The 12,225-nt window shown below is 41.0% G+C and overlaps 1 protein-coding gene across 1 annotated transcript; it reads left to right on the top strand.

Moving 5' to 3' along the window:
- Positions 1-203: 203 nt before the first annotated feature.
- Positions 204-11,829, top strand: LOC306894092 (uncharacterized protein). Its single transcript, XM_079456334.1, has 2 exons — positions 204-272; positions 8,306-11,829. Exon 2 carries the CDS (start codon positions 8,308-8,310, stop codon positions 10,399-10,401), a length of 2,094 nt encoding a protein of 697 aa, XP_079312460.1. The 5' UTR covers positions 204-272; positions 8,306-8,307; the 3' UTR covers positions 10,402-11,829.
- Positions 11,830-12,225: the final 396 nt, after the last annotated feature.

Genomic DNA, 12,225 nt, shown 5'->3' with positions numbered 1-12,225 from the left:
AGATTAAATATTTGTGTTTGAATAGACTGAGACGAAATGCAGTCTTTTATCATTTAAAAATATAAAACAATATGTCATTTAAAAAAAGTGAGTTAGCTCCATACATGTTTAAAGGCTTTTGATTTGAACTGTAGTCATTAATGACGTAAAGCGCCTCCTGTGACTTTAACAGACATGACGTCACACTCATCATGCTTGCTTCAGTCTCGCGAGAACGCGCTTCTGTGTGCACGTGCGGAAAGTTCGTCAGAGTTGTGCCTGTTTGTGTTCAAGTGAGTGATGTTATAATAATAATAATAATAATAATAGACTTTAAGAGCAGTGTTTACTGTTTATATGTTGATGATTAAATGTGTTATTTCAGATTTTCACTCGTGTTTGCGCCATTGTTAGCTGTAGCATCTTTAGCTAACGGGACGATGATAAATACGGTTTAAGAAATAAAATGATGCACAAACAGTGATTCTTGAGAATAATAATTCGGTTAATGTGTAATAGTGTCAAATATTAAAGTTGAATATAATAGTTTAATGTAGAATGAGTTGTTTATGCTTATTCTCACAGTATATAATGGTTAGCATTAAACTCAGCTGACAGAAATCCATCAGTGTGAGGTTATTTATATGATGATGTCAGTAATGTAAAGTTATTTCTATGATCATGTCAGTAATGTAAAGTTGTTTCTATGATCATGTCAGTAATATGAAGTTATTTCATGAATATATTTATTTTCATGAATATATGAATGTTGTAAATGACCTCACAGAACTTATAAATAGTGTAAGATGACATGACTACTGAAGGGGTGGATTCTCCGTTGGTCGTGTGGTTCTTATTTATTATTAATCAATAATTATACAGAAATATGATGAAGATCCAGTCAATAATTATTGTGATCTGAGTAAACTGTTCATATGTGGTTTTAGTTCTCAATTTAGACATTGAATCTTTGTATCAAACTTCATTCTCTGGCTGTGAGAATCTACATGTTATCACTTTGTTTTTGGAAAGATGGCTGATTTAGCTCTGAGCTTTTTTCGGTTTTAACCCAGTTACAGAAGTTTTTGGTGGCGAAAAGAAGTTTTTGGTTGGCGCTTTGGATAAAAGCGTCTGCCAAATGAATAAATGAAAAGACCACAAGTCTGGATGTAAAGATATGCGTAGCATGCCTAATCTAGGGCTTCTGCTTCATACTTCTAATCAATGAAGATTTTTGATTTGATTCAATTTATTGTCATTACACACATACAAGTACAGTGCAACGAAATGTATTCTATGTAAGATATGCTATGTACTAGGGCTGTGCAAAATTATCGATACAGCTAACTATTGCGATAGTTTTTTTCACGATAGTGTATCGATAGTCCAACCTATAGTATCGATACCTTAAATAAGTCATGTTTTGAACGGATTTAAAATTACGTTTCGTCACACAACCATTTTTTCCGTTTCGTGTTGTGATTCGCTGTCATATGGCCAATGTCTCAAAAGTAAGCGGGTGCGAGAAAGCAAATGGCGCAAAGTATTCATTCATATCATATCACCAACAAGCTTCCGTATATCTTAGCTCGTGCAAAGAAAATAAGAGTCGGTGGTATATTTTATTTGTAAGGATTTGCGACAGTGTGGTTGAAAACCCCGGCTTCGGGCATATGGTGAACACAATTGAGCCGTGTTATGTGATTCCGACTCGCAGGCACATAACGGACGTAGAAGTACCCAGAACTTACAAAGAGGTAAAAACAAGCGTCAAACAATCCCTTAGCTCGGCAGAGCGAGTGGCCATGACCTCTCGAGTTACTGAGTCGTATGTAAGGATTACATCACAACCACAGACACGCGCAATGCGTGAGAGCCATACTGGCATAAACATTGTGGAGTTACTGAAAACTGCACTGGTGGAGTGGGACATAAAAGAGAGGCATACTGACAATTTCAGTTTTATGAATGAATTTTATTGTACTTTGTTTTTTATTAACAACATACTGAAAAAAATAAGTTTTTTTTGGCATTTGCATTTAAGTGTTTACTGACTAAATATTCACTTTAAACATTTCCGTATATTTTCTTTTTTTAGTAACACTGTGTAAGCAAGATGACAAATACCTCTTATAAATAGTAGGGATGCTCCGATCCGATATTTGTATCGGGTATCGGCGTCGATACGTAATAAAATTCTAGATCGGGTATCGGTGCAATTTGTCACCGATACCCGATTTGACATAAAATTTGTGCTAGACGATGGCGCTTAAACTCTCTCGTGGGCGGCTGTGCTTTGCGCAACGTGTGACATCATACGCTAGCAACATGTGACATCATACGCTAGCAACGTGCTCTGTACGTAGTGCACGTGAACATATAGCAGCGAACAGCATGGAGCGAGCCAAAATATCTGTCATTTGGAGTTATTTTACAACAGCTACGCCAATAAGTTCCACCACTTTCATTGTTATGGATGGGCATCCGCTGTCCGTCGTTGCGAATAATGGCTTCAGACTCCTTATAAACCACCTGGAGCCGCAGTACGACACGCCGAAGCGTAAATATTTATCTGATATTTATCTCTACCTTGAACTGTACCGAAAAGTCTGCAAACACATATCCGAAAAAATTAAAGATGTCAATGCGGTGACTTTTACAACAGATATCTGGAGCTGCGACGTGTCGCTTTTAAGTTTAACCGCACACTGGTTGGATGAGAATTTTGTGCCACAAAATGCCACGTTAAATGCAACAAACATGTGCAGTTTTACTAAGCTAGGGAAGCTAGCGTTTTATTCATCTGTTTCTGTGTTGGATGTTAAATTTTATTTTCACTAAACTTTAGTTTAGTTAAGTGGACTTTGCTTTAGTGACTAAAGCATTAAAAAGATCTGATTCATGTTATTTTGAATATCTAAAGCAGTAAAGCTATTACTTTTTTGCTCAATTTCAGCAGCTTTTTTGCCAATTGATTTTTTAATTATTTTTGCACTTTCTTAAAAATTATTAAGAGATTTTGTTTCCATTTATTTACACCCGTTTATCAAGCTAGTGAAGCTGTTGTTATATTCAGCTGCTTAATTTTCACTTTAATTTTGAATGTCTTTTGTCCAAAGATAGTGAACACTATTGTTTTATTTTTCATTTGTTTTGCACCGGTGCTGGTTTAATAAACTATTTAATAAATTTGTGAATCATTAGTTTGTTATTTTGTTTTACGGGGTCAGGAAATTTATGTTAAGTCGAGCCTGATGTCTTGCACAGCAATGCACTTAGTTTATTAAGTAATTGTGCACTTTAAAATTTTTACCTTAGTATCGGATCGGTACTCGGTATCGGCCAATACTGAATCTCAGGTATCGGAATCGGTATCGGAAGCAAAAAAGGTGGATCGGAGCATCCCTAATAAATAGCTTTGCAGACACAAAAGATTCCATTCAATTTTATTAACAGAGTTATCACTATAATGTGATGAACATACCAGAATAGTACCATCTGTTGTACACACCAACATGTATTTTTAGCTCACTCTTAATTTTATTTATTTAAAACAAATTATTGCCATATATCAAACGTTTGTATCGTATCTAATGTATTGTGATATATTGTATCGGGACCCATCTATCGTGATATGTATCGTATCGTGAGGCCCTTGCCAATACACAGCCCTACTATGTACTTGACGTCCAAGCCGAATGTATCTTTTATTTAGCCTGACTCTTAGAATATTCCTTATTAAATTACAAATACATCCGAAAATGCTTCTCCCCTTCATTCACCTTAAGTGAATGTAGCCTTGGCCAGGCGGTACCCATCGTTCATTGGGTGTTTCGACCCTTGTCCGCAACACCCTCCCGATGGTGGGTCGGCAGTGGTGGCCAAGTCACTGCCCATCTTCCCCCCCTGGCTTCCAGCTCAACTCCTCCCTCCTGCTCCATAACCAGCAAGAGGCTCTTTCCGCTGCCTCCCCCATCCTGCGAGCCGCTGCCTTCCTCTCCTTCCCTGTTATCCCAATTGCTGTGAGCAATCTCCACACTGACTGAGCGGGGAATCCTCTACAGCCGACCTCGACCAGGAACAGCCAAGCCTGCCATCCTTTCCCCCTACAGTCATGCAGCAGTTCTTGGTATTTGGCGCTCTTTCTTTCAAAGGCCTGTTCACACCCCTCTTCCCATGGGACTGTGAGTTCTATGAGAATGATCTTTTTTCCCTCTTCAGACCACAGTACCACATCCGGCCTCAGGGTTGTCTCGACAAATTGTGGGAATTGCAGCTTTTCTCTCAGGTCGACCTTCATTTCCCATGATTTGGCCTTTTGAAGCAGGCTGGTTCTTGTTGTTGTTGTGGAAGGTGGCTTTTTCCCCTCCCTTATAAACTTAATTGAAGTTATCCGAAGTGGTTGGCGTTTCTTTCTCCTCTCCTGCTCTAAGGCATTGGCGAGTGTCATGAGCACCATATCGTGGCGCCACCTGTACCTTGGGTGAGTGCTTTTTTACACCCAGACAGGATGTGTGCCATGGTGCCCCTCTCCCCACAAAGCTTGCACAATGGGTCCTCTCTCATACCCCACTTGTGCAGGTTTGTTGGGGTTCGGAGTGTGTCATACACTGACCTTAGCAGGAAGGAGATGCGGAACGGCTCCAGTCTCCATAGGTCCGCCCAGGTAATCTTCCTCCTAGGAAGATCCCATCTGGTCCAGGCCCCTTGTGAAGCTAGGTCCACTGCCCTTGATCTACGTCCTTCCTCTTCCAGGTTCCGTACCTCCTCTTGAATCATGGCTCTTCTTTCACTGGTTCCTGCCTTTCTCCACTGTTGGAAATGTGAAGTCCCAAGACCCTGTCTTCCTGTGCATGGTGCTCCAATGACATCATGTAGCTTCAGCGTGCTCACAGCTTGTGCAACAGACGAATCAGCTGCCCACTTGCGACCTGATCTTGTAATAACGCCTGCATGTCTGACTTGTTTGTCCTGTGAATCTCTGTATGTCATTACAACTCTGCACTTTGCAACTTTGAATTCCTCAACTACTGATGACAGAGGAAGTTGGAGCTGCCCTGATCTTATGTATAAGCCTACTGACGGGAAACTTTGAGGGATTCCCAACCACTTTCGGAGGTACTTGTTGATCTTCCTCTCCACTACCTCAACGCATGTCATCGGGACCTCATACACAGTCAGCAACCACATGAGTCTTGGCAACAGTCCGTGTTGATAGAGCCAAACTTTAAACTTCCCAGGGAGCCCTGATTTTGCGATTCTCCTCAGCCATTCCTCCATCTGCTTTTCTGTATTGGCTATGTTGTTTCTGTCAGTAAGTGATTCATCGAACCACTTTCGAAGGCACTTGATTGGATTATCCTCTATCGATGGAATCACTTCCCCTTGCACATGCATCTTGAACCTGTTGGTCAACTTCCCGTTCCTGATCACCAATCTCCTGGATTTCTTTGGCTTAAACCTCATTCTGGCCCACGTTGCCATGTGGCCCAGAACAGTTAGCACCCACCTCGCTTCCACATGGGTTGTGGTCGTCACGGTAAGGTCGTCCATGTAACCTCTTATTGGTGGTTGTCGGATGCCTGACTCTATTTTTGGACCTTGTGCTTCCTTTTCCACAGCTGTTATTAAGAGGTTCATTCCCATGACAAAGAGGATGGGAGAGATAGTGCAGCCAGTTACGATACCCTTTCCTAGGCTTTGCCACTGAGTTGTAAAATGGGCCGCCTTAAATCGTAGCTGTATTCCAGCAAAGTAGCTGGTGATCATTCTCTTGATGTGCTGCGGGATGTGGTAGTGGTCTAACGCTGCATGGATAAGGGCCTGAGGGATTGATCCGTAGGCATTGGCCAAATCCAGCCATACAACAGTCAGGTTGCCCTTACTGGCTTTAGCCTCACGGATCATCTAACTGAGAACAACGGTGTGTTCCAGGCATCCAGAGAAGCCTGGAATTCCACCTTTCTGGATGGCAGTATTGATGTATCCATTCTCTGTCATGTACGAGATCATCCTCTTGGCCAGTACAGAAAAGAATATCTTGCCTTCTACACTTAGAAGTGAGATTGTCCTGAATTGGTCAATGGTTGATGAGTTCTCTTCTTTTGGCACAAAACAGCCCTCTGCCTTCTTCCAGCCTGATGGAATGGTACCTTTTCTCCAGATCCTCCGGAAAAGCTTCCATAACCTCCGGAGGAGCATTGGGCATTTCTTATATACCTTGTAGGGTATACCACTTGGGCCGGGGGCAGACCCTGTTCTGGCCTTCTTAACCACCTCTTGGACTTCCTTCCAGGATGGTTCACTGATGTTAAGCTCTTTTTCCGGGGTCTTTACACTGTTGATGTTTGGGTTGGCGTCCAGGGCCTGGTTTCTGGAGGTGTCATTGTGGGTCTCTCTCAGGAATGCCTCCACATCTTCTCTAGTGCTGGTCAGCCTTCCAGATTCCTGGTGAACCGGAAGGGGTCTTTGGTGAACTGGGATCTTTTGTTCTCCCTATCCTTCCTCTTCTTCCGAGTGCTTTCTGATTTTCGGAGTCTGCAGAGGCGCTCCCGGAGTTGACTCGTCAGGTCCTTGATGCCTTCCCTTTCATCAGCAAGTGCTCTTTTGAACAGCTTGGTGAGATTCTTAATTTCTCCCCTTAGTTGATGAATTTCTCTCTCTCTTCTGTTTGGCTGGTGTGCAGACTTGATGTCGACTTTCTTCTCCTGAGTTCCAAAACGTTCCCTTGCCAGGTTATAAGTTATTGTTGTGAAAGTATTGACTTTCTGCCCAGCTGACCCTGCTAGTGTTGCTTCTAGCACTTTGTCGAGATCTTGATCTAGTTGGTACTACTCTTTGTTATCACTCATCTTGGGCCATTTGATCTGTTCCCTCTCAGGGTGGGGTTGGCTCCCTGGGGTGGCATCAGGTGGGTCCAACCTTAGGTCTTGAGGTGACACAGGTGCTGAGCCGTCTTTTGTTCTTGCAGGTCTTTCCGCAATGACACTTTACTTCCAATGCCCTCCCGGTTAAAGTTGTTTGGGTGAGCCATCTCTGTGTCCGTTTTTCATTTCCGGCCGTTACCATTATATCTGTCCTATCAAGTCTATCATCCTCCCCCCCCTCTCGGAAGAGTCTGGGGGTATTGCTCTGTATTAATTTCTGTAGCTTGAGTTGGTGCCCTCTTGCGAGTGCTGTGGATGAGGTTGCTAACCTCATACACCCACGCCAGTCTTTCCTGGAGGTCAGCTGTCTTTCCAGTGTCACTGAACTTCCTCGGTTGCCACCCAGACATTAAACAGAGCATACAATTAAAACTCAGCAGTCGTTGTAATTTCTGTCGACAAGAACATATTTGTCATCAGCAAAGATTGGAAAGTCATGAGATGGACACAAAGACAGGGGGCACACAAAATAAATGGTTCTTTGGTTTAACATAATTCAATCAGTCATGTTTTCTCAACATGAAATTAACATATAGTAAGAGCAAATCACCATTATTGTGATCAGTGTTTGCCTTAGTTGGTATCTTGGTTTCTCTTTTATTGTTATACTGTAGCGGCAAAGAAAACCAGGATCCAGCTGAATCCAGTGTAGTTACTGGGGTTGATATGTTGTTCATGAGATTGACGGTTATTGTTAACATTATGTAAAGGTATAGAGGAAAATTACATTGCTGAATCAATTAGACAACAAGAATCAGTGTATGAAACCCAACAATGGTTACATATATTTTGAGTGCATGTTGTACATTTACATTTACATTTGTAGGACTATGGTATTTACTAGTCCTGCGTGTTCAAAATTTGGAAGGATGAGGGGAACAAACCGTTTTAAAAGTAATAGAGTTTATTCATCAGATTTAAAAGTTTCCTTCCTACTGCGCTGGTTTGTTGCCTGAGTCAAGTCAACAACAACTCAGGAAATTTCATAAAACATTATATACAGAATTTTTTTCTTCGTGTTACCCCCTCCGTCTCGGGTCTTATTTCCCTCAGCAACCAATCAGGTCCTGTTGAACTCTTGCTGACCACATTCCGTTCACAAACAAAATGTCAATGGTTATATAGCACACAATATGATTAAAACAAAGGTTATATGATTAAAACATATCTATTAAACTTAATCATGTCACGTGGGAAAATACATTTGATTAAAACAAAATTAATCATCCATTTCTATATTGATCTTAATTCCCACAATGTTGACCTTTACACTCTGAATCAGTTTCATACTTTGTGCTGTAGGGGAAAACCCCCCAGGTCTTGAGTCATATATAAACGTGATATATGTATGTTTTGTGCGACGCTGAAACTGTTTTAACTATTAATTTTGTTTATTTCAGAAATGATGGAAGTGGATGATCCAGATGTGAAACATCAGAAGGTGAAAAAAACAATTCAGAATACTTCAAGAAATAGAATTCTGAGAACAAGAGATAAAAAGCGTGGAAAGAGATCCTCAGAAGCTGGACAGAGTGTAGAAAAAACATTCACATGTCATCAGTGTCAAAAGAGTTTCCTGGTCGAAGCACAACTTGAGAGACACATAAAATATCACAATGCAGCAAAACCATTCACATGTCAACAGTGTGGAAAGAGTTTTACACATAAAAGTCACCTTCAGGTACACGTGAGATCTCACACTGGAGAAAAACCATTCACATGCCAACTGTGTGGAAAGAGTTTTACAAATATGAGTAACCTCAAAGGACACATGAGAATTCACACAGGAGAGAAACCATTAACGTGCCAACAGTGTGGAAAGGGCTGTTCAGGTACTGGTGACCTTAAGCTACACATGAGAGTTCACACTGGAGAGAAACCATTTGCATGTCATCAGTGCGAAAAGAGTTTTAGATCTTGCGGTCACCTTAAGAGACACATGAGAGTTCACACTGGAGAGAAACCCTACGCTTGTGATCAATGTGAAAAGAGTTTTGCACATGCGGAAAACCTTAAGATGCACATGAGAACTCACACTGGAGAAAAACCATTCGGATGTCTTCAGTGTGGACAGAGTTTTTCATTCATGGGTAACCTGAAGAGACACATGAGATCTCACACTGGAGAGAGACCTTTCACATGCCTTCTGTGTGGAAAGAGTTTCAGATGTGCAAGTCAATTTAAGACACACATGAGAATTCACACCGGAGAGAAACCGTTCACATGTGATCAGTGTGGAAAGAGTTTTACAAGTAGAAATATCCTAAGGAACCACATGACAATCCACGCTGTAGAAAAAACATTTTCCTGTCATCAATGTGAGAAGAAGTTTAGAGATAAAAGTACACTCAAGATACACATGCGGATTCACACTGGAGAGAAACTAAACACGTGTGATCAGTGTGGAAAGACTTTCACAGTTGCAGCACGACTTAAGATACATGTGAGAGTTCACACTGGAGAGAAACCCTTTATGTGTCATCAGTGTGATAAGAGATTTTCAAGTATCGATGTCCTTAAGGTTCATTTGGGATCTCACAGTGAAGAGAAACCGTTTGCATGTCATCAGTGTGAAAAGAGCTTTAGAACTGGCAGGCAACTTCAAGAACATGTGAGAGTTCACACTGGAGAGAAACCGTTCCCATGTCAACAGTGTGAAAAGTTTTTTTCAAGTACCGGTGGCCTTAAGAAGCACATGAGAAGTCACACTGGAGAGAAACCATTCATGTGTCATCACTGTGAGAAGTGTTTCTCAAGTACCAGTGAGCTTAAGAAGCATTTGAGAACTCACACTGGAGAGAAACCCTACTCATGTGATCAGTGTGAAAAGAGTTTTAAGGATAAAGGTTACCTTCAGGAACACAAGAGAACTCACACTGGAGAGAAACCATACGCATGTGATCAGTGTGGAAAGAGTTTCTTAGGTACTGGTGGGCTTAAGAAACATTTGAGAACTCACACTGGAGAGAAACCCTACTCATGTGATCAGTGTGGAAAGAGTTATACGGAAAAAAGTTACCTTCAGATACACAAGAGTATTCACACTGGAGAGAAACCATACCCATGTGATCAGTGTGGAAAGAGTTATACGGAAAAAAGTTACCTTCAGATACACAAGAGAATTCACACTGGAGAGAAACCATACGCATGTGATCAGTGTGGAAAGAGTTTTACACATAAAGGTTACCTTCAGATACACAAGAGAACTCACACTGGAGAGAAACCATACGCATGTGATCAGTGTGGAAAGAGTTTTACAGAGGCAAGTAGCCTTAAGAAGCACCTGAGAATTCACACTGGAGAGAAACCATACGCATGTGATCAGTGTGGAAAGAGTTTTACAGATAAAAGTTACCTTCATATTCACAAGAGAATTCACACTGGAGAGAAACCATACCCATGTGATCAGTGTGGAAAGAGTTTTACATGCTCAAGTAACCTTAAGACACACAAGAGAAGTCACGCTGGAGAGAAATCCTTCACGTGTGACCTATAGGGTGACCAACACACCAAATGTGGTCACAAAGGTAATATGTTTGTGGGGGACAACACTGAAAGGTCGCTTAAAACTGATATAATAACGTAATGAAAAAATTATTGTTTTTCCTCTACCTTTTAGCTCATTGTCATTTGGTCCATTCCTACTACAACATAATTAAAGATAATTTTTTTTTTCTTTTTATCAACAAAATGTTAGCCTCAAGGACAGGTTGAATTTGTATACACTCCAAAGCGCTAAAACAAATTGCATTTAGAAGATCTAAGCATACAAAACTGACAGTCTGTCACGTGCACAGTCTGGCAAAAATCTAGAAATTCCGTGACATAACATGCGTCACTTCAACCCCCTGTTAAAGTTCTTGTCCAATAAAATGGTCTTTAGAATCCGAAGAGTCACGCCCCTTCACTATGAAAGCTGCTGAAGCGACGCACTTGTTTGCACATTAATTGGCTTTGTCCAGAGCCCCACACTTGCGTTCTGTTCACTTGACCACTTGACTACTTTCGGGACGTATTTCCTGTATTCGACCCAAGTGTTCTTGTGGGCGTGAAGATCCAAAGTGAGCATGTAGTATTTCTATCCTGGGACACATTCAATATCAAACTGGTGCGCAACGTTTTGCTATGGTTTCCGGGTTGAGCGATAGGTTTTCTCTTGGTGTGTGGGTGGGTGTGTCAAAAATGTCAGCCCAGTCAGCAGCAACATGTATTTAACCCTCGGGGTATTAAAGAGATAGCATGCAAATTGGGTCCAAGTGTCCAAGTCGTTCACAAATGTGTCTGCTGTAGCTGGGCATACGCAAGAAATGAAGGCATGTATTTTGCCGTCCTTAAGGACGTCTCAATTCTCTAGTTGCACCGGGAGGAGGTGAGGATCGAGGAGAGAAGAGGATTTCTGAAGAGTCATGAGCGAGGATACAAATGTGTTTCTTTGCGGAAATTTTTTATCCACTAAACCTGATGTGCGTATTATTCTCCCCCCCCCCATCATCACAACTTTTCCAAACATGCATAAATGTGATAATTACATGATCATTTATACCAATTGTCATAGTTAATATTAATATACCTTATATGACATACCTTATATACGTTTCTGACCACTTTTAAGCATGTTTTTAACTTATTTTATTGTAGTGGGGATAATGAAATCTGCCTTAAGTATGTATTTAGCTTTATTTTTTATATTTTCAATATGAATTGTGTGGAGTCATCAATAATTAACGATGCTTTGAAGTGACCCTAAAGGGAGCGATGATATGCCATTTTACTTCTGTTTATTCCTCCTTCTTTTCCTTGTTCCCTTCCCTCGCATCCAGAAGCGGTGGAGCTAAGACGTGAGGAAAAGAAGCTAGGAAAGGAAATTATGTTTTATCGCTGTTCTTGCAGGAGTTTTTGTGAAAATAAAATATATTTATAATGATGATGTTTCGGGAGTGTTGCTCTTTTAAATGCACATTATAAACGACTCAATCTCATAGTAATTTTACATCAAGGAGTACTTCTTACTGATCAAAGAGATGTAGTTCATGGATGAGCTGTACATAAAACACAAAACCGAAGCGTTTGCGATTCACAATCAATATGACAGCAATGCATCATCCCCAGCCCTCTTTATTTCTTTATTTATCTCACGGGACCCATGCATGATGGGATACACTTAGATCTGAATACTGCTCTGAAGCAATATCCAAGATGGTGTGGGTTTAGTGTGCGTTAAATGAACTGCACTCTGGCAATTATAAGATATGGGACAGTCTTGCGCTCTGACTTCCTATTGTGTACAAACGCTCTCAAGTGGCCAAGACCAGAAGTGAGT

This window comes from Barbatula barbatula (assembly GCF_947034865.1).
Source record: "Barbatula barbatula genome assembly, chromosome: 5".
In the NCBI taxonomy this organism is placed as follows: domain Eukaryota; kingdom Metazoa; phylum Chordata; class Actinopteri; order Cypriniformes; family Nemacheilidae; genus Barbatula; species Barbatula barbatula.
Note: the sequence above shows the minus strand (reverse complement) of the source record. Positions and strands in the feature narration are given on the sequence as shown.